At 38.5% G+C, this 20,905-nt stretch overlaps 1 protein-coding gene across 1 annotated transcript in view; it reads right to left on the reverse strand.

Annotated features, from left to right (window-relative positions):
* Positions 1-20,905, reverse strand: part of COL9A2 (collagen type IX alpha 2 chain) — a 102,294-nt gene that overhangs the window by 29,726 nt on the left and 51,663 nt on the right. Inside the window, exons 10-20 of the mRNA XM_077481925.1 lie at positions 20,375-20,422; positions 13,189-13,245; positions 10,893-10,946; positions 9,786-9,839; positions 7,212-7,265; positions 6,125-6,178; positions 5,267-5,320; positions 3,872-3,925; positions 2,342-2,395; positions 2,200-2,253; positions 828-872 (exon numbers count right to left, since the gene is read on the reverse strand). Of these exons, the coding sequence (XP_077338051.1) occupies positions 828-872; positions 2,200-2,253; positions 2,342-2,395; positions 3,872-3,925; positions 5,267-5,320; positions 6,125-6,178; positions 7,212-7,265; positions 9,786-9,839; positions 10,893-10,946; positions 13,189-13,245; positions 20,375-20,422 (582 nt within the window). The remainder of the gene's footprint in view (positions 1-827; positions 873-2,199; positions 2,254-2,341; positions 2,396-3,871; positions 3,926-5,266; positions 5,321-6,124; positions 6,179-7,211; positions 7,266-9,785; positions 9,840-10,892; positions 10,947-13,188; positions 13,246-20,374; positions 20,423-20,905) is intronic.

The raw sequence follows: 20,905 nt of genomic DNA on the forward strand, positions 1-20,905 counted from the left end.
TGCTGAGGCAGTCATTGGTTCCCACTGCTGTCAATTAAAGCCAATGACAAGTAAGCAAGGGGCATCAGTGGGGGACCAAGAAAAGGAGGCTTGAGGCCACTCTGTGCAATTCCATTTCCATGAAATTTTTTGGGCCTGTGTAGTTTGCCCAGTGTTAAGAAACATTTTTGTTTGTAATATTTGTAATAATACATATGTAAATGTGGTTAGTCATGTTTACTTATTACATTATCTCATTGCCAATGTACTGGCTTCAGAATGTACTAAACCGGGAACCCTCTAGATTAAAGTAACAGCCAATCAACCAGTCTTTACAAAAGAAAAGTTTAGTAATAGCAATGTAGCTGCTTTCAGTATGTTTCTTTTTAGATGGCCACACAAGTTACACTGGAGTACAATATATGTGAAGTCATAAAAGATCCAATTCAAAAAGAAAAACTGGACGAGGGTGAATGAAATTGTCTAGATTACCTGGATTTTTTTCATTAGCTCATTAGATTGTAATATGTGTGAGAAGATAGTACAAAATGTTTTTTAGAGCAGTAAGTTGGACTGCTCAATCGGAATATTTGTTTGTGTGGAAAGTAACCCTGCAATTCCCCTCTTACAACCATAGCTGATTAATGTTGTGTTTCTTACACTGTTTAATTATTATGTACAAAGTCTGATTCTAACTGTGTTGGAAGTAATTTCACACTTCCATTCAAGCAGCATAAAAGCTATAAACACCTCTGAGAGTACATCGAGTTACATTAAAAATGATCAAACAAAAATACATTATTACTATATCAATATGATGAAGTTAAATAATCCTATCAAATATATACCTTTTGACCAATACCTCCTTTGGTGCCTGGTTGTCCAGGTAACCCCTGCAAAAAACAAGAAAGTCAGAATTTGTAGATGACATTTAAAATTGATTGCTAATAAATGCATTCTGTCTCATTAATGCATCACTGAGTACTGGGAAATGATTCCATTACTGGCCAAACACTGTTTTCAACAGAAATAGGTGATTAAAGTAATACTCCACTAAGCTTTTGTGTACCTAAACTGAATACATATCGACTTAGGGATTTTAACAATTATTTGATGCTAAACATAAATTTTTACTTAGGAGTTATCTAATAGCATGCATATTCTACTGTATATAGAAGATATTGTAAGCATTTTTTTAATGTCTACAGTAAATAAAACAGTAAATAAATTAAACAGACTCTAGGTAATATCCTTCGAGGTTTGTCAACTATTGTACATTTTGCTATGGAACAATTGCTATAAATCTGCAATTCTTAGGATGTGCAGCTGTCCAATTGTTCTTTATATCTTCACAGTGGCGAGCTGAGCCCGCATTACAGTTTTTTATTGTGGCGTTTAAGTGTGGACTTATCTGGAGTCATGTTCCTACTTTCTCATATTGTCTGTGGCTCTTAAAGGCAAACTATATCACCACTGCTAAAATCCTTTAGAAACATGCTAGTTGGCTTTTATACGTGCGGTTCAAGAGTTCTGTCTTCATTTTAACTTTTCTTGCTACATGCATTTTTCTTATCACTGGGATGGGTATCCTAACCAGGGGATCAGCATTCAAGCATTGGCTTTCTTAGGGCTCATTCACTTGGGCAGAAAAAAATGCTTTTAAATGGGTACAGCAGTTAGTTTTGTACGCATCTAATTGCAGCACTATAGTAATCAATGAGTCCATACACACAGCTGCATCTACAAACAAAAATGTGCACTGTGCTCAGTTACGCACAAAAAAAGTAGGCCACAGCTGCAGATTTTACACACATAGATCTGAAGATCTCACTCACATACGCTCGTACACATGAATAAACGTGCATAAATGTGAGTATTTTCGGTGTGTACTTTATGCAGGATCTTTCTTTCATGCAGAAAATATGTGCCTAAATGCAGTGCTTTTTCTGCCTGTTTGCATGAGCTCTGCCAGCAAGAACCTTACTTGAAAGGTTGAGGGCAAAGCTGACTCCTGTGGTTCGATCTCATCAATAATGCCTCAAAAGTTGATGCAAAGTTAACTGGTAGCTTATCAAATCGCTAGCATCCATAACCAGAAATCAGTATCAGGTTAACTTCTTCCAACTAAAGTAATTTGAAAGCGCTTGACTTGACAAGACCTCTATGTTGAAAAAAGTTTTCTATTTTTCACATTTTTTTATTTAGCAGTTAAATACTTACAGCTAAGCCTTGATGACCAGGTGGACCAGGAATGCCATTTTGCCCAGTGCTACCCTAGACAAGACAAAAACATGAATTAGGATGCAAGTATGAAAATAAACAGGCTGTTAGCATAGAATAGGAGAACAGATGAGGTACTTACCTTTACTCCGTTAATACCAGGAGTTCCATCTTTGCCATCAATGCCAGGTAGACCCTAAATGACAAAAAAATGTAAGACTATATAAAGGAAACTACACGTATTCAAAATTCTAAAAATTATGATAAAGATGTTTATGGGTAGAAAGTACTACATATCATCAATTGGTCTATACATTTTCTAATCTGGAAATATGATTTTGAATGTGGGCCAAGCTTATTTACACAAGAAAACTATTCGATGGTGAATAACTGATGGCTCCGAACAGAATATAAACAGTTTACTCACACTGAATAGAAACTAACAAATGGGCATTCATTTAGACGAGAAAGAGTGATGATTATTTATTGTCAATGTTCAAATGGATACTAAAACCAGCCTGCGAGTACTAAAATCCTCTGTAGAAACACAAATAATATAAAGAGAAAGCCTTTTACACATCAAGTGATAGAAAGCAGAAATGGAAACCATCTAGCTTCTGCCTGTGCACAATTCTGTAGTTGAGGCTACATTTCTTAAAGTGCTTCACTGATTGGGCAGACAGGAAAAATGATGTACAAATATATTCCTGTGATAATGTGTCAATCCCTCCAGGGCCAGCTGATACTAATTCTGTATTGGGAACTGCCCAAAATGTATGGAAGGCTATGTATAATCCACCATAGAAATTAGGATATAAACAAAGTAAAAAAGACTATGGTTGACCTATTATGTAAAAATAAATAAAATTGTTAATACATCTGAGGAGCTATAAAAGATAGAAGAAGACATCTATCATATTTCGGGGCCTCCTGCTTCCAAGCAAGATAAGTTAATTGATGCTTGATTTCATCATTAAGGCTCCATGCACACTGAAGCTCAAAAAAGCTTTTTCTGGATGCCAGATTGCTGGCAGAAAACGCTGGTTCAAAAACCTGCTTTTAACAGCGTTTTGTACTAGCGTTTATGAACGTTTATGAGCGTTAGCGTTTATGGGCGTTTTTAATAAAAATACACAGAGGACACCCCAAAAATCCCACAGTGCATTCCAAACTCCCACAAAGCATTGAAAAAATAGAACGCCGAACACTAATTAACACGTGTTTATGAGCATTTATCGGCGTTTGTTGTTTTTTGGCGGTGAAAAGCGCCACTTTGAACGCAAATTTCTGGCATTCAGAAAAAAGCCCATAAACTTCACTGATCATTAAAGCTAAAAAAACGTCCATGTGTGCATGGACACATAGGCTAACATAGAGTGGAGTTTATGGGCTTTTAAAAAAAAACACCCAAACTCCAATAAACTGCAGTTTATGAGCTCCAGTGTGCATGGAGCCTTAGCCCAGAATTACATTGTTGAGTGAAGTTAACGTAGTTAAAAAAACATAATTGTTATTTTCACTGCATCTATATTAGTCTTCCCGTTTCCCATCACCCACTAACCCTTTCCTACTTTGGCTTTCATTTCTATTTCTTGCCTCTTACCATTTTTTTTTGTAGCAAAACTGATACATTCATTTGTATATATAATTAAAACCCCAAAATAAAACTTACATTGTTTCCCTTAGGACCCATTGCTCCCATTTGTCCAATGACACCTCGGGACCCCTGAAACAATATTTTGTTGGTTAGATAATTATAAGATGATTGAAAATGAATGACACAGTGTACATATAATGTTGGCTCAACTGGAGATACATATTTTACACATGTCACATCGTAAAAAAAAACAAATGTTATTTTTGCCATACATTATGAATAAATATATGGTCCTTTCTATCAGAATGCTTGGAGCATTTGCACAAGAAGAGCTTATGTGTAGAGGTACCCATTAAGACCTTTGGAGATTGAATCTGTGAATATTCTGTACATTGGTGCTTGTAATCAGCAAAGACAATAGGATTTTTCCTGGTGCCTTAAACACAGATATTCTTCTTGCAGGTTTAAATAGACTTTATTAGCAACAGTTCTGTTTGACAGTGACATGGCAATATAATGCAATGCCAGAGACCTCATTCATAAATGGGCACTAATGGATTCCTGGGACCCCCTATGAGCACCATTAATGTTGTTTTCTTACCTTTTGTTCCCTTCTAGTTGCCAGAATGCACCTAGTGGTTGGGTTACTTAATTACAAAAGAATCTATGAAAGAAGCCTTTATAGCTTTATGCATTTCTTTGTTTAGAGACATATATATTACCAATATTGGTGATAATTCTTATAGGGCAAAAGGCATTTATATTACCAATACTATTAATAAATAATATAAGGCAAAAGATAAAAAATATTAATGTCTGGGCCACACAAGTATCAGCCCCAACAACCTTGGCTCTAACTAACTGAATTTATAATGTTAATAACAACATCTCTATACTGGTTCTTTGACAGGGTAAGAGATAAATTGCTTTATATGAATGGACAATTTTCTATTCCTCTACTTGATCTGAGAAATAAGAAGCTCTGTTGGTTAATGGTGTGGGCTAAGCTTAGTGTAAACACGCGACTTTGCCTTCCCTCATATGAACTAACTTTTTGTGTCACGAAAATTAGCTTGGGAAAGAGATCTTTTGACATAATTGCAGTTAAGTTTCCAAAAGGACAAAGCCCTTAAAGACATTTGTCTTTTAAGAAAATGTAAGCTAGATGCAATGCTCTTAAAAGGCTTAGATTATTTAGCCTGTAAGGAGGTCCAATCACTAACAGTGACTAAATAGTATTGCTATCAGCACATATTAGGGTGTGAGTATAGGAACACAGTATATGTAGAATATAGTATACAAACACGCTGGCATGTATGAGAATTATATTTAAATAGAATTCTTCCAATTAATCTCACTATAGACAAACATCACATTTAAAGAATACAATGCAGAGCAAGCATACCTTTTAATGTATGTCACATTTAGTCATTTGATTTGAATATTAAATAGGAAAAAAATATTATTCACCTTATCTCCTTTCTCTCCTGGCTCTCCTGGGGGCCCCTTTGGCCCCTCCTCACCCTGAAAAAGACATAGAGAAGTGAAAGCTCTACAAGGCTGTGCTCATTAGTGATAATAACCACCCTAAGTGCAGTTTAATTAAATGCTCCTGCTCCCTAGGGGATTCTGTAATGAGGACTGAGAAATCTGCACTAAGTCGATGGGGAATTTCACCTCTGTCACTTCCGACTGCGCAAAATATAATGTTGCGCAAATGAACTCACTTCTGAATAGGGTCACAAAGTTGAATAAAATGTGCACGTCTCCAAAACTAATTTGTAAAGTCCAAAACAGTGCTATTTACTTTAAACTAAAAAGAAACTAAAACAAGTGTAAATAAAGTGTAAGCCTTTATACACAACGGGAATTTTTTTATTGTTGTGCACAAAACCAACACTTTATTTACATTTACTTTTGTTTCCTTGTGGTTTAATGTGAATAGAGATACCTTGGACTTTACAAATTTACTTTTATAATGTGCATATTTTTCCATGTTGTTATCATTGTTTAAAATATAGCTGCAATACATAACTATTCTTTATAGTTTTAATAGATTTTACATTTGAGTTGGCACAGTACAGAGTTCACTTTAAGAAAAGTTTGTTTACAGAGGATCATAAGTCTGATACACCAAATCTACCACTGCAGAACTACTGTGCTCCTCCGACAGATAGAATGAACAGTGGAACACTGACTGAAAAACTAGGTGGGGTAATGGTTTTAAGACAGATTGAAGAAAAAACATTCATAAACCTACTATATACTGTATACGCTTTTAGATTATGCTATTAAAATGACAAAGTGTTTCGTTTTATATTAACTTACAGGTTTCCCGGCTGCACCAACTGATCCAATCATCCCTTTATATCCTGTTGGTCCCTGTGAAATTCAGACAACATCTTTTAGAATAACAGTTAAAGAAGAGTATGAAAAAGTACATATTGTTACACTGCTTACTTGGTTTACCTGGGATCCTCCTTACTTTTACATATGTCTATATGCACAGTAGACACTGTGCATCAAGATAGATTATTATTATTATACAGGATTTATATAGTGCCAACAGTTTGCGCAGCACTTTACAACATGAGGGCAGACAATACAGTTACAATACAACTCAATACAGGATTAGAACAAGCAAGTGAATTTCAAAAGGTAATAGCTTATTGTAATAAGTATGCACTATCTTTACAAAGGCACACTCTCTATTTCTCTCTACTGATATCAAACATAAAGGGATATCAAACACATAGCTGATATATGACTAAATAGGAAAATCCAAAGGCATAAAAGAGGCCTTTCTGTGACCCAAGATCATAACATTTCATTATACTTTCTTCTGTACAATCCTCTCCTGTTGTGCATATCTTAGTGAGAACGGCTGCTAGAATGTGCTATTGGAGGCAATATGACTACTTTTCTACTGCTTAGACCACCAAACAAGAGAAGATGGTTTTCATGTTTCCTAAAAATATAAAGAGCTTTCGGAATCCTCTCAATAATCCCTGTACCCATCCCCCCTATAGTTCTCTTGCTGAATTTAGCCATAAATGTCCAGAGGTAGCAAGAAGAGGAAAACAGCTACAGAAAAAAAGCCATCACAGTTTGTAAATCTAAGCCTTGGTGCAGCCTATCCCTCACCGTACTACCTGGGATTTTCCTGCCTTTTAGATATATCTCTAAGCACATTAGATGCTAAGAATCATGATGAATTAGAATGGGGATATAAATTGCAAACGGTAACTATCTTTTTGTAATGCTTATGCATGCATTGTCCTTATGGTGCACACATACTGTACATGCACCCTATTAAATTATCATATCTTATGTACTAATAACAAATCCTAATTTTTCAAGCTGACCACAAAATTTCAAAGATCTATCTCAAATGTCCACATTTATAGATACTTACAGTTTCTCCTTTGGGTCCAGCGAGCCCTGGGTAACCACGGATTCCCTGAGGGCCCTGTATCACAAATAATAATAGATTTTTTAGAACAATTATCAAAGCATATTATAATGGTACAAGTAAAAAAAATGTTGTTTAACCGGTGTCCAGTGTCTAATAATACTATAAACTACAAAAAACAAAAGGTCTGTTTTTTAAGTTTTCCGGCATGGCATCTTGTGGACTGGAGAGAAGCCCCAGGAACCTTAACATTCTAGGAACTAATAGATTTCTCTGGTTTAAAGAACAAATACAATGACTAATATTGCATTTAATTATACATTTTATTTGCAGCCACTGGATGGATTTTGGGAGCTATAGCTATAGTTATTGTTAATCTAGCGCAGACATGGGCATTTTACAACCCCCTTTGGCTGGCCTGCGTGAGATTAATTGGAATTAGAAAATCAAATGTAAATAAGGGTACATCATGCACACAATACCCCTCAAACATCTGGGATGGACCATGTGAGGTTAGCAACAATGATATGATAAAGGAGGGCATGTGGAAGGGTGTTACCAAGGCCCACTCTTCAGCCTACAAGTAAGAGGCAGAATCTACACCCCCGATAGTCAGCCTTAACTTCCTACTTAATGCGGAAGTGATGTCACACACCAAGGATGCACTGTATATAACAATGGAGAGAATATATAAATACTAAATACATAGGGTTCCCATAGACAGGCTGCTCTGCTAACTCTATGCATGTTTGGTCCAAGCAGGTGCTAGCTTACCATATTACATAATATTATCATATGTAATGGTATGTGGTAATCCTATATTGATTTGTATTTTATATTTGTTTTAAGTGGGATTTCATGTCTAGTTATGTGTACCCATATACAGTACCTGTGATAATTAAGAGCAGCCTATTGCTTCGTCCCTCTAAAACAGTCCCAGTTTCTCATGTGGCCCCATAATTACCCACCCCTGGTGTAGCAGTAGCATGTTGTATAACTGTAATTGGCTGCAGGTAATTTTTGTAATTATGCAATTAAAGCAGTTAAGTGTCCTTGGGGGAACAGACTACTTAACTATTGCTATGATTCTCAGGTAAAAGAATGAAGTTTTGACCACAACTGCTGCTCATAAGTTAGGTGTTATGCCCTGTACACACGGTCGGACTTTCCGACTGAAAATGTGCGATTGGAGCTTGTTGTCGGAAATTCCAACCTTGTTTACGTCTTTTTCTATCTGAATTTCCAACACACAAAGTTTGAGATCTGGATATAAGATTTTCCGACAACAAAATCCGATCGTGTAAATTCCGATCCTGTGTAGACAATTCCGATGCACAGAGTGCCACGCATGCTCAGAATAAATTATGAGACAGAAGCTATTGGCTACTGGCTATAGAACTTCCTCTTTATAGTACCGTTGTACGCGTTGTACGTCACTGCGTTCTTGACGATTGGAATTTCTGACAACTTTCTGCGACCGTGTGTATGCAAGACATTGAGCCAACATCCGTGGGAAAAAAAATCTAATGGATTTTGTTGTCAGAATGTCCGATCATGTGTACAAGGCATTACACCTTAACCAAGCTTTACCCCATAATTTACAAAGATGTAAATTTTTACAACTAAAACTGAAACTGAATACTTTCAATTTATTTGAAAGGGCATGATACAGGTAAAATGCTTTAAAATGCTAAAAACTTTGAAAAAAAAGTTAAATCCCTTTTATAAACTATATTTTTGAGGATTCCTAATATCTCCGCATATCCAGTACACAGTACATCTTTTTTTGCTTGGCAGAAAGCAATTTGTTTTTGTGAGTTCAGTGAAAGTTATATGACACGCTGTTCTCATTTCAATGCAGATGGCAGTGAAGGAAATGATGCATTTTTAACAATATATATTATATTAAAACGTTTTGAAGTAAATGTTACTATTTCTATAACAACTTTTTTGATTGCAACATTTTGTATAAAATGGACCATCAAACACATTGCTAATGTAGGACTATACATGAAATTCAAGGCATACAAAAATATATTCTGTGACTAAAGTCTTTCTTTTTGTAAAAGCTCTGCCTGTCATGTCATGGACTTACTTTTGTAAGAACTGCTAATCAGATGTGCTTTTGTAAGCAGCATGCAGTTTCCATTACAGCCAGGACTACTAGTTAAAGTGGTTGTAAACCTCAGAAATGAAATATGAACAAAGCACATCCTTCTATACTGTGTATTTGTCTCTATCTAATGCAGTGAGTGTGTTTTTTTCTCTTCTGCCTTGTTCCTCTGCTATTAGTATGTATTACTTCTGAAAGGTTTTCCGACACCATAAGATAGAAAAGGTGTGTTGGTGAGGGAGCTCCAGCAAACAGCCTATGACTGATATCTCTATGTATAGTAAGGGGGTGGGAGGGTCTCACAGTTTGTAAATGTCTCAGCGCTCCCTATTTCCCACTTTTGTGCTACAACACTGAAAGAGGGGACACCATAAGAATGAGATGCTACTATTACCTGTATCCTACTCTATAGTGATATCGACTATGCTGACATTTATTTGTAAGAATGGGTGGTTGTACATTACCGGAGGTCCTGGAATTCCTTGTTCCCCTGAAATGCCTACATCTCCCTTTGTGCCCTGTAATTGGAAAAAAGGTCTACTGAACCAAGATATATAGAAAGTTGCTTTAATTTTACTGATAAAAAATTTTTTTTTTAATTTTGAGATACAAAATTACAAGAAAATAAAACAAGAAATTAATATTATGGCACACAGAAACAATAACTTTTTTTACACGTCCAGGGGTGATCTGTTCCTTTGTTAGTGATCCCTATTGCAATGCTTTATATAATTGTACTTTTCATTTTTTTTCTTGGTTGGCTTGAAAGTGTTTTGGCATAATGTAGCAGACTGCGCCCCTTGACAGAAAGGAACAGAGGGAGGCTGACTTCCATGAAAGCGGTGTTTAGGAAATACTGCTTATTCACTTAATTACAGTCAAATGCTTATAATCACCAGGCAGACTTCAGTACGTTCAGCTCCCAGACCCTTCACTTTGAGCTGCTAGTTGAGTTGAGCTGCTAGCTGCCGTAATATTCTGGTCACAGCTACTTACATACAGTACAATAAAATGCATGTTTATATGCATATTCGTGTGTACCCTTTAGTGCAAGTTTACATGAAAGTACTGTTGTGAATGTATGTGCATGTGCAGGTACACACAGAATACATGGTACGCAGTAACTAGAGCAGATCTACATCCTAGTGCAATACGATTTGGATGCATCTAGTTAGTGCTACACTGCCTGTGTATCTGATCTTGACATAGTAGAGGTTAGGTAAGGTGATATTAAAGTGCTCAGTTGAAAGGATTGGAGCCATGAAGTTGGACACAATCTTATGGTGTCATGTAAGAACTTACAGTAGTGTAACTGTGTGCCTTTAACAACAATTGTATTTATAGAAAAAGTGACACTGGTCCTTCATTTGAACTTTCATTTAGGAATAGGTTATTTTGTGCAAATGCAAATCACAGACTTCATGGCAAGTGTTTATTTGCTTCATCTGTGTGATACATGTTATGGGAGAGTTACTTCCCTTACACCTATTGCTGTTTAGAAGGTTCTTTGTTTCATACTATATATACTTATTTAAAAAAAAAAATCATAATCAGTCTTAGGATATACATACAGTTTTGCCTTGTGGTCCTGGCTCACCAAGGGGACCTGGACGCCCTTTATGGCCCTTAAAAGAAAAGAATATTGTATTATAATCCAATTTCTTCCTAGCTCCTATGGTTTAGCATGCATTATAGCAAACATTTACTTGAGGAAACAAAGGCATGAGAAGATACCATCAATCTATCCATGAGAATATAAAAATTCAATTGAGAAATTTTGACAACAAAACAGCACTATTCAAAAGGTTTCTGTAAATTAATGTGTATCCATCCTGAGTTATTCAAAAATATTTGCAGAGAATACTGTTACCTGGCAAATTCACCTTCTGTGACCAGGTCTTGATAACTGCCATCTTATTTATTTATTCTTGGCAGTCAGGCACACTAGTTGGTGAGTTCACTTGCCACAGCTGGCAAGTAGAGATGGGCTGAACATCCCTCATTCGGTTCACACCAGAACTCCCGAACATATCAAAAGTTCAAGGTGAACATCGAACCCCATTGAAATCTATGAGACCCGAATGTGAAAAATCAAAAGTGCCAATTTTGAAGGCTTATGCGCAAGTTACTGGCCATTATCTATGCATGTTGCTTTTGAGCATTTTTGCAGTGCTTTTTGCTGTGCTTTCTGCATTTTTTTACTGCGATTATACCACGTTCTTGCCACAATTTGCATCTTGCGTGTTTTCTTTTTTTTTTGATTTACATTCACTGTATATAGCCAGTAGCTAAGGAGCGGGCTGGGAAATCGGCCATCACGTCCTTAACAACCGAATTTATGAAAAAACATAAATCAATCATAATCAATACCAGACCTTTATCTGACCACGCAGTCTGGCAGGTCAGGAAAGGGGGGAGGGTCGAGAAAGTGCCCCCCCTCTTCTGAACCATACCAGGCCAGATGCTTATGGGGACAAGGGCCTTTTCTCAACAATCCTGGCCAGTGGTTGTGGAGGTCGATGGGGGGGGGCTAATCAGTATCTGGAAGATTCCTGCCCCCCCAAATGTGAATGAGTAGGGATACATTGTAGCCCTACTCATTCAACAAAAAAAAGTAGTGTGACAAAAGACAAGAGACAGTTTTTGACAAGTCCTTCTTCCTCTATCTTCTTCTTTCCTGCTTCTTCCTCTGGTCCTCTTGTTTTTCCTGTGGTCTTCTTGTTCTTCCTCTGGTCTTTTTTTTCTTCCTCTGGTCTTCTTCTTTCTCTGGTGTTCTTCTTCTTCCTCCAGTATTCTTCTTCCTCTGCTGCCACTGCCACCCCGCTGAAAATAAAAAACGATCCTCCTCCAACGCTGGGTCCCCCCAATCTGTTCTCTCCAATGTCACATTTCTTATTTAACTATGGGGTGTTGCTATCGGATGACATCATCCGAGACTCCATCCCTTGTGACGCCACTGCCTGGGGCATGATGGGTCCGTGGCTTCACAAGGTGGCGGGGTCTCTGGATGATGCAATCTGATGACCACACCCCATGGATATATAAGAAATGCCTGACATCGGAGCGGACAGATCGGTGGTACCCAGTGTTGGAGGAGGATTGTTTTTTTTATTTTCAGCAGGTCGGCATCGGCAGAGGAAGAAGAACACTGCAGAAAGAAGAAGGTTATTTTTGACAGTTTTTTTGGCTAAATAAGTAGGGATACAATGTACCCCATAGCCATTCAGATGGGGGGGATGGGATCTGGGGGCCCCCCATGTTAAAGGGAGCTTCCAGATTCCGAAAAGCCCCAAGCCCCAGACCCCTGCAACCACCACCCAGGGTTGTCGGGAAGAGGCTCTTGTCCCTGTCAACATGGGGACAAGGTGCTTTGGGGAAGGGGGACACCTTGTCCCCCTGCCCCAAAGCACCCACTCCTCCCCATGTTGAGGGCATGTGGCCTGGCACTCGCTCTGCCAGGCTGAGTGCTCAGATAAGGGCCTGGTATGAATTCTAAGGGGACTCCCCACCGTTTTTTTTTTTTTTACCGCTGACAGCTGATGACTCATCCATTGATAAGGACGTGGGCGGCCGGCTGTTTCCTGTCCTCGCTCCTTAACATATTGAACACCTGAACGGGCATTTGCCCAACACTACTGGCAAGCAAAGAAGACATATTGACTGTGTGCCAATATTTTGTCATTGTACACAAAAAGAGCTGTCTATTAGGGACACTGTAAATTTTTATTAATAAAAGGCTAAAGATTTCACATAACTGCACATGTAGAGAAGTAAATGTAACTTATGACAATGCAATGCTGAAACATATAGATCAATAAACAAGTACACTTTTATGAAGAAATATTATATTTTTACAGAAAAACTCACCTTTACTCCCTGCAGTCCTTGGGGTCCTTTAGGGCCAGCTGGACAGTTTGTTGGACACTAAAAAATATAATTACATTGCACTGATTTATGGTGTAGAAAATAACAACTAAATTGAAACATCAAAATAGGTAATGGTGATGTCAGAACTTTGCCTTGGTGAGGTTTTTATCTTTCTAAACATTCGTAACATTTACTTTTACTATACAGCCCTCCCAATTGTCCCAACCAATGGTCCTATTGAAAGAATTTAAAGAAAGCGCACCCTGTCACTGTTTATAGCATGGACTACTAAGCGTCCCTTTACTCAATGTTGGCTCATGTTTACCATTGAACTTTGTATCATTGTTGTCTGCCCATTCGCCATCTTGTGCCACTCCATAATAGCAACTTTATTCACATTTGTGTATGTCATATACTGTATGTATGTAATCAGATTTCAGTAAAATAAAGTACATATAATCATTGCAAGCAAAGTTGTGTTTATTTGAATATCTCTGGAAAGCTTTCAGATTCTTAAAGGGGTCCATGACTCATAAAGGAGTAAGAACTACTGCTCTAAATTTATACTAAATAAGGGATGAAAAAGCACAACAGTGGCATATGGTTAAAATCTACCCTGTTGTTTATGGACTAAATGCAGTGGTGTAGCATTGTGAACCCTGCTGCAGTGAAGACACACTAGGTCATGCAGGATAAAAACTGCAATGCTATCTCTGTGGATACAGCAGTTTGAATTAGGATCTTCAAATGAACCCAAGGATACTGAGCTACATATCTGCATACAGTTATACAGTATATATTTACCTAACTCTTGGCAGAACCTAAAAATACCTTCAAGTTTGTAGCTCAGATTAAAACATAATTCACTTCTGTATAAATTCCTCTATATATCCTGTTAATTTATTATTCTATTTAAAATGACTTCTTCTATGGGCACTCCAATAGAGATGGTTACATTTTTAAATTGACCTAGGCATTACTATCTTACTCTATTTATAGTGGATTCCTTGCTTCATCGTGCTTTACCCCCCCCCCCCCCCCCCCCGTATCCACCCTCCACCCCCAGGGGGTCACCTCATTGGAGGGTGTCTCATATTTCGCCATCTCTGTTGCTGAGGGCAGAACATTCTGGGTGAGTCAACGGGACTATATGTTAATACTCCAGTTGTTATCAAATTAATTGTTTGGCTATATAATGCAATATGAAAAATTATTGTTCTATTGTTTTCTATGTTTTAAAAAAAAATATTTTTGTGCTAGATACTGTAGGTGACGCCTCCTGAGGAATCGGCATTTAGCCACGAAACCGGTCGAGAAATACGCTGACTCTACATCAATGTGCCCCCCCCTCCCATATGGGGTTTCTAGCAATGGTTGTAAACCCTACTAATTATGTATAGATTGATTATTATCTATGTGTTCTTGTTGACCTGTATATTTGTTTCTGTCTTTTTAAATTTATTCAATAAATATAAATGAAATTTTATGATTTTTGTATATTATACTTTGGTACCGTAATAGTCCCCTTTGCCTTTTGTGCTCAAAGGGTACCTTCTGGAGTAACCCTTTTCTTTTTGAGCTCCCCTTTGTTATTTTTATATAGTAGCACCACACACATTTAATAAATATTCTACAACAATTATAAAGGAATGGAAAGCTACAGTATGAATTTTCACCTACAGCTCTATTGCAGGCAAACCATGATATCATAATCAGACTATGGATACTTTATGATGCATGTTGATAGAGGTGTGCAGCTTGTCAGATGGTTTCTTAAATTAAATCTCTAAGTCTATTTAGTTGTGCTGAGAGATTATAAAATATGATGTAATTTTGTTATGGATCTGTTCTGCTAGGTAGCACAGAACAATGTTAAGAGGCCAGTTGAGGTCCTGGAAGAAGGAAGCATCGATCCTTGGGTCCGTAACAAAATAAAATTTTTGGTCACCTAAGGCCAATAGATGCCATTGCATGGCACAAACTGGATATATCATATATTCTATTTCTTCAACAACAACAAAAAGGTAGGAATCTGCAACAAAGTTTGTTAAAGTCCTTGCAATGTACAGTACGTAGGTCACCCAGTGGGTACATTTATTTTCTCAAAAAATCTTGGTTACTCACATCATCCACCAAGCCCGCTAATTGGCTCCCCCTGTGGCGATCGTGGCTCCGGTGGGACACACGCGTGCACCACCCAGTATCCATTAAAATAATCGTCTACAGGTACATGATTATGCCTAATAGAGCCGCCTATTCTGTAATACATCTAGACTTCCACATAAGTATTACTTTTTGAAGTTCTGCAATATTTCTAAAATGTCTTTAGGATCTTACTCGACTTTCACTCGCAACTCATTTAGAATTAACCATGTACCATCACTGAGAAAAAAAATTGTGGAATAGAGGTATATTATTTTCTTAGTTCTGGTAGCTGACTACCTTATTTATGGAGATTCTAATGTATTTTTTTTCTTAAATAACAAACTAGTTATAATTACCTGCTATGTGCACTGGTTTTGCACAGAGTGGACCCAAACCTCCACTTTTTGGGTCTCTCACCATTGCTCCTGGCTCCTCCTCTTCTTGGGGGCACCTCATAGGAAGCAACTTCCTTTGAGGTACCACCTATATGCTTGCTCCACAGCTGCATTGAGCTGCACTGCTTGCATTCATAGACATAGACAGCATGGCTTGGCCCCACCCATCCGTTCCCTCATCACAGTATTTGACTGACAGTAGAGGGAGCCAATGACTCCCGCTGTCGCAGCAAAGCCTGTGAGAGCAGAGAGAGCCCCTACAGATAGGCACAGCATTGGATCAAGTGAGGACTCAGGCAGGTATAGGGGGAGGGGGCAATACTGATACCTAAAAAAAGTTATCTTAATGCATTTCCTGCAAAAAATGTTTAGGCTTTAGAACCACTTTAACCTCTTGATGCCAACAGTACACAGATATGTGGCCTCACTGGACTGGGCTTTTTTCTGTGGGGCAGCTGAAAATCTGCATATCAGTCTTTGCGCTGGGAGGGAGCTGCACGGTGCGCTCCCAGTATAGAGACCAGGTTCTCACTGAACAATTCTGGTTCACCTGATCGCTGTGAAGCACTGATTGGCTACCACAGTGATCAATCATTGTGAAGCCTTTCCCTGTGTTTCTCACTCTGTGAATGGAGAGGAAGATACATTGCATCTTTCTCTCTCCTTGCAGAGAGGAAAGAAAAACAAGTGTGCGTGTGTGTAAAAAAACGAAAAATAATAATATTAAGGGAAAAAAAAGAAAAAATACCTAGATCAAGTTTTGATATAGGTCAGTGCCAGGGTTAGTGTTTGGTTCAAGTAAGGGTCAAAGGTCAAGGCCAGAGTCAAAAGTCATGGTCAGTATATTTTGGACAGGATTTAAAAAAAAAATAATTACTATCAGTGTCAGTTAGTGTCAGTATGTTTTAGGTAGGATAAAAAAAAGCAAAATGCGCACTATTGTTTCTGGGCTGTACTACGGGTGCAAACAACAGATAACATACACAACATATGTGGTATCACTACGATCCCCAGGAGCAGGAGAATTTATTTTGGGTTGTTCTTTGGTGGTAGATTATGGTGGTAACAAGAAATATACAGCTACATTTAGAAAAAAATTATTTATTTTCTATTTTGGGCCTGTTTTCCTTTGATAATAAAAAAAAATCATGAGATATCCAATATTATTTACCACCAAATGAAAGCCAAATGTGTCCTGAAAAAACACAAGGTATAATCCACCTGGATGCACAAAGTAGGTGTGATGATATGTACAGTTTTACTAACACATGTCAAATTTGCAAAATTGTGCTTAGTCATTAACTTCTTTATGCCCTGAAGAAGTCAATGCCTGGCCCTTTAAGAGGTTTATGATGACGGGAGGTGAGGCAGGGCTTAAGAGCATGTGACTGCCATGAAAAAGATTTTGGTTAGGAGCCAGTATCTATGTTGGGAGCATGCACCGCACATGCTCTCATCATAGCTGTATTGACAGAAATTCACGCAAATATGCAGTCCCTCTGCGCCAAGGACCAGGTGCAGAGAGGCATATTTGCATGTGACCGATGCCAAGGGGTTAACATTTGTTTTACTTTTAGGCACAAAGGGATTAAGAAGATACAGATGGACATTAAATGATCATTGACTGATCAGCTGTATCAGGAAATACAATCAGTATAAATAAATCCCTGTGCTTCTCTAATCCTCTAGGTGTTATGGCTACAAACAGCTACTCACACCCGTGTTGACTCATGAACCCAGGGTTTTATTAACCTGGGTTCCATCCAGAGGTTGCTAGGGTTCCTTGAGCAACGAGCAATTTCTGCCACTAAGATAGGTTCTCACTGACACCATTGATCTTTTTAGCTCTCTATAAGGGGGAAATTCTTCCCAATGACCACAAGCGTAAGGGAAATTATTCCCACTGACCACACCAATGTATCATGAGCTGTAATTATAGTAATTTGTAGCTGGGGATCCCTCCTTGAGAGACCAGAGAGAAGCAAGCTGCTTATGCTTTGGAAGGAAATCTGTGTTATAAGACTTTCTGATCTCTTATAACAATGGAGGTCCATCAATGAAGGTGAGGGCACACCTATACTATTTACACACAGTGTAATGCATTTTGAGATCTTGATGCACTTGCTACAGTTTGAGCTTTATTGTCACCTTTGGAGAATGTTGAAAGAAAAGGTAAAGTTTGGTTTTTGGCACAAAATAATTTTCATGGTGCTTCTTGTTGAAAAAAAATATTTTTGGACTGCCGCACGAACTATGATTTACACATGGACTGAATTTTCTTATTATTTATGATGAGTATAATCAATTGTTAATCACTATACAGCAATTTGATGCATTCATGCAATGTACATATATTCACTTTATGGTTATTAAAGATAATATTTATATGTATCAGGAAATCACTTTATGTCCATGGCATGGTTGCCACTAGATTGGGAAATTATTATACTACATGTCTGTCTAAGGCATTTTTACCAGCTCAATGTTAAATACTAACTTAAATTAAATTATTTGGCTAATTAGATACATCAGATCATATACTGTATGTGTTCAACCAGAAAACCTGTGTAACTCTTTTTTTTTCAATTAAAATATAAGCTGGTATGCAAAGGGGATACTTTACTAAAAATGGAGAGTGCAAAATGTGGCGCAGCTGTGCATGGTAGTCAATCAGCTTCTAACTTTAGCTTGTTCAATTAAGCTTCAACAAGAAAAACCTGGAAGCTGACTGGTTACTATGCAACACTGCAACAGATTTTGCACTCTTCAGTTTTAGTAAATTAACCCCATAGTCTATATCAGAATCAGAAGTCCAAGATGGATTTTCCAGGGGAGTGCATCTGTTCCTTGCAGATAAGGCTGGTGTTAGTTTTGTATGTCTGCATAAACATTAAAGCATGGGCAACATATGTTTGCTTGTTTATGCCATGGTCATCTAGTGGTCTACCTTCAGAGTATCACTTGTACTCGGAGTCAATCTGTGGATAGTATAGGAAAAGAACAAAGAGCAACAGAAAACATTGACCTGAAGTGTGCCGGGGTCACGTGGTCAGTATGCCTAAAAGGGGGCATACCCAAATATGAAATGAAATGAAAATGAAAGAAAAAGAAAAGGGGATGGGTGGGTGGGACATGAGCGCCTACGACCATGAGGGGTAGGTCAGCCTTACACTTATCATCTATGGGTATCATAGGGCTGGCCATACCATTTTCTTATGTAATTTCCTTTAGGTTTACCTTCAACTATGTAGTTCAAGGGCCTGACTGATTACATACAAATGAAAGTGTTTAGGTTTGACCTCATATTATATGGTATTGGCAATTCTAAAGGTAAGTTGTATAATTTATGGCCAGCTTAAGGCCGCGTACACACGCGCGGACTGTTCGCCCAACTTTGTCCGTCAAACAGTTTCGGCAAACAGTCCGCTCAAAATTAGCATGGACGGACATGGCCACACACGACGGACGAACAGTTTGCTGAAACCGTGCGCGATGACGTGAACGGCACGTACGACGGGACGAAAAATACGACGTCCTATACACTGCATTATAACTTTCGGCGTGAAAATCCTTTCTGAGCATGCGCGCAACTTTGTTTGACAAACAAGCCTACACACGAGCGGACTGTTCGCTGAAACAAGGTTTCAGCGGACAGTTTTTCGGAAATTCCGAAAAACCTTGTCCGTCAAACTGTCCGCTGAAACTGTCCGCTGAAAGCCCACACACGAGCGGACTGTCCGCCCAAACACTGTTCAGCGGACAAAGTTGGGCGAACAGTCCGCCCGTGTGTACGCGGCCTAAAAGTCTTTCAGTACAGTAGTTCTCCATTACCCTGTTTATTTCAGACTCAGTTAACACCTCCTCCATACAGAGCCAGCAATGGCATTGAGGCCCAACAGTCTTCTGCAAAAATCACCCCCATAATGTTTGTGCAAAAATATAGCAGACACAGGTAAGAGCAAACTACACGTAGAGAGTTTAAACCTTTTCTTTCCAGATAAGACAATCAAATTCTTTAATAATGCATTTTAAAAGCAATAAACATAGTTCACAGATCTATTACCACCTTAAGACCCCTTTTACACCACACCGCCCATTGCGTCGGTGGTAAAACGCCGCTATTTTTAGCGGCGTTTTACCGCCGGATTTGCGGCAGATTTGCAGCATATTTCGGGTGCTAGCGGGGCGCTTTTGCCCCCGCTAACGGCCGCGAAAGGGTTAAAACTGCCGGCAATACGCTGGCAATGCGCCGCAACAGCGGCGTTTTGCCGGTGGTATTACAGCGCTGCCCCATTGATTTCAATGGGGAGCAGCGGTGCAGGAGCGGTAAACACACCGCTCCTTCACCGCTCCAAAGAAGCTGCTGGCAGGACTTTTTTCTGACGTCCTGCCAGCGCACCGCTGTAGTGTGAAAGCCCTCGGGGCTTTCACACTACAGACAATGGTGCAGCTTCTTTAGGGTGGATTGCAGGCGCTATTTTTAACGCTATAGCGCCTGCAAAACGCCCTGGTGTGAAAGGGGTCTAAGAAAGAATTGCAGATTGTTGACACACATGGAGGTAGCCAATGACTGACTTGGACTGTAAATATAGACAGAGACCCTGATTCAGATACAGTTGATTGAATTGGCCCACATGTGCACTTACCAAAAAGTCAGCACTGCCTTCTAGACCTTGGATGTTCCCAGAGGGGCCCTGAAATACAAAAGAATGAGACCTTATACTAAATTTAATTTACTCTGTCTGCTGACTGAATCCACAGTACTAGCTTAGCAGCTATCTCTGCAGCCTGCTTATATATTCCCATAATTAGATAGACCCAGCATTTACTGTTCATTGTAAGATTTAAGAACTGTACAGGGACAGCATTTTACACAGACAATACAGTGTTACAGCTCAGAAGAGAGAAAAGAGAAAGTACACGATAATGCATTTCACATAATGTATGTCAATGCAAATAGCAAAATACAGTAGGGAAGACTTCAGACAGGAAACAAGATTCTCTGGAACAAACTGATCATACCCTGTAGGTAAATGAGAAAAGTGACAGCTTCAGAGAAGTAAGCTAAAATAAGTCTCTACGGAGGTCATTCATTAATGGCAAATTCAGCAACTAATTTTCCCCACACAAGCAGTGAATTACAATGGCAGTCAGGCAAAACCAAAACACACTGATGA

Source organism: Lithobates pipiens, unplaced genomic scaffold (genome assembly GCF_037356315.1).
Source record: "Lithobates pipiens isolate NorthernLeopardFrog02 unplaced genomic scaffold, aLitPip1_a1.2 Scaffold_16, whole genome shotgun sequence".
Taxonomy (NCBI): Eukaryota; Metazoa; Chordata; class Amphibia; order Anura; family Ranidae; genus Lithobates; species Lithobates pipiens.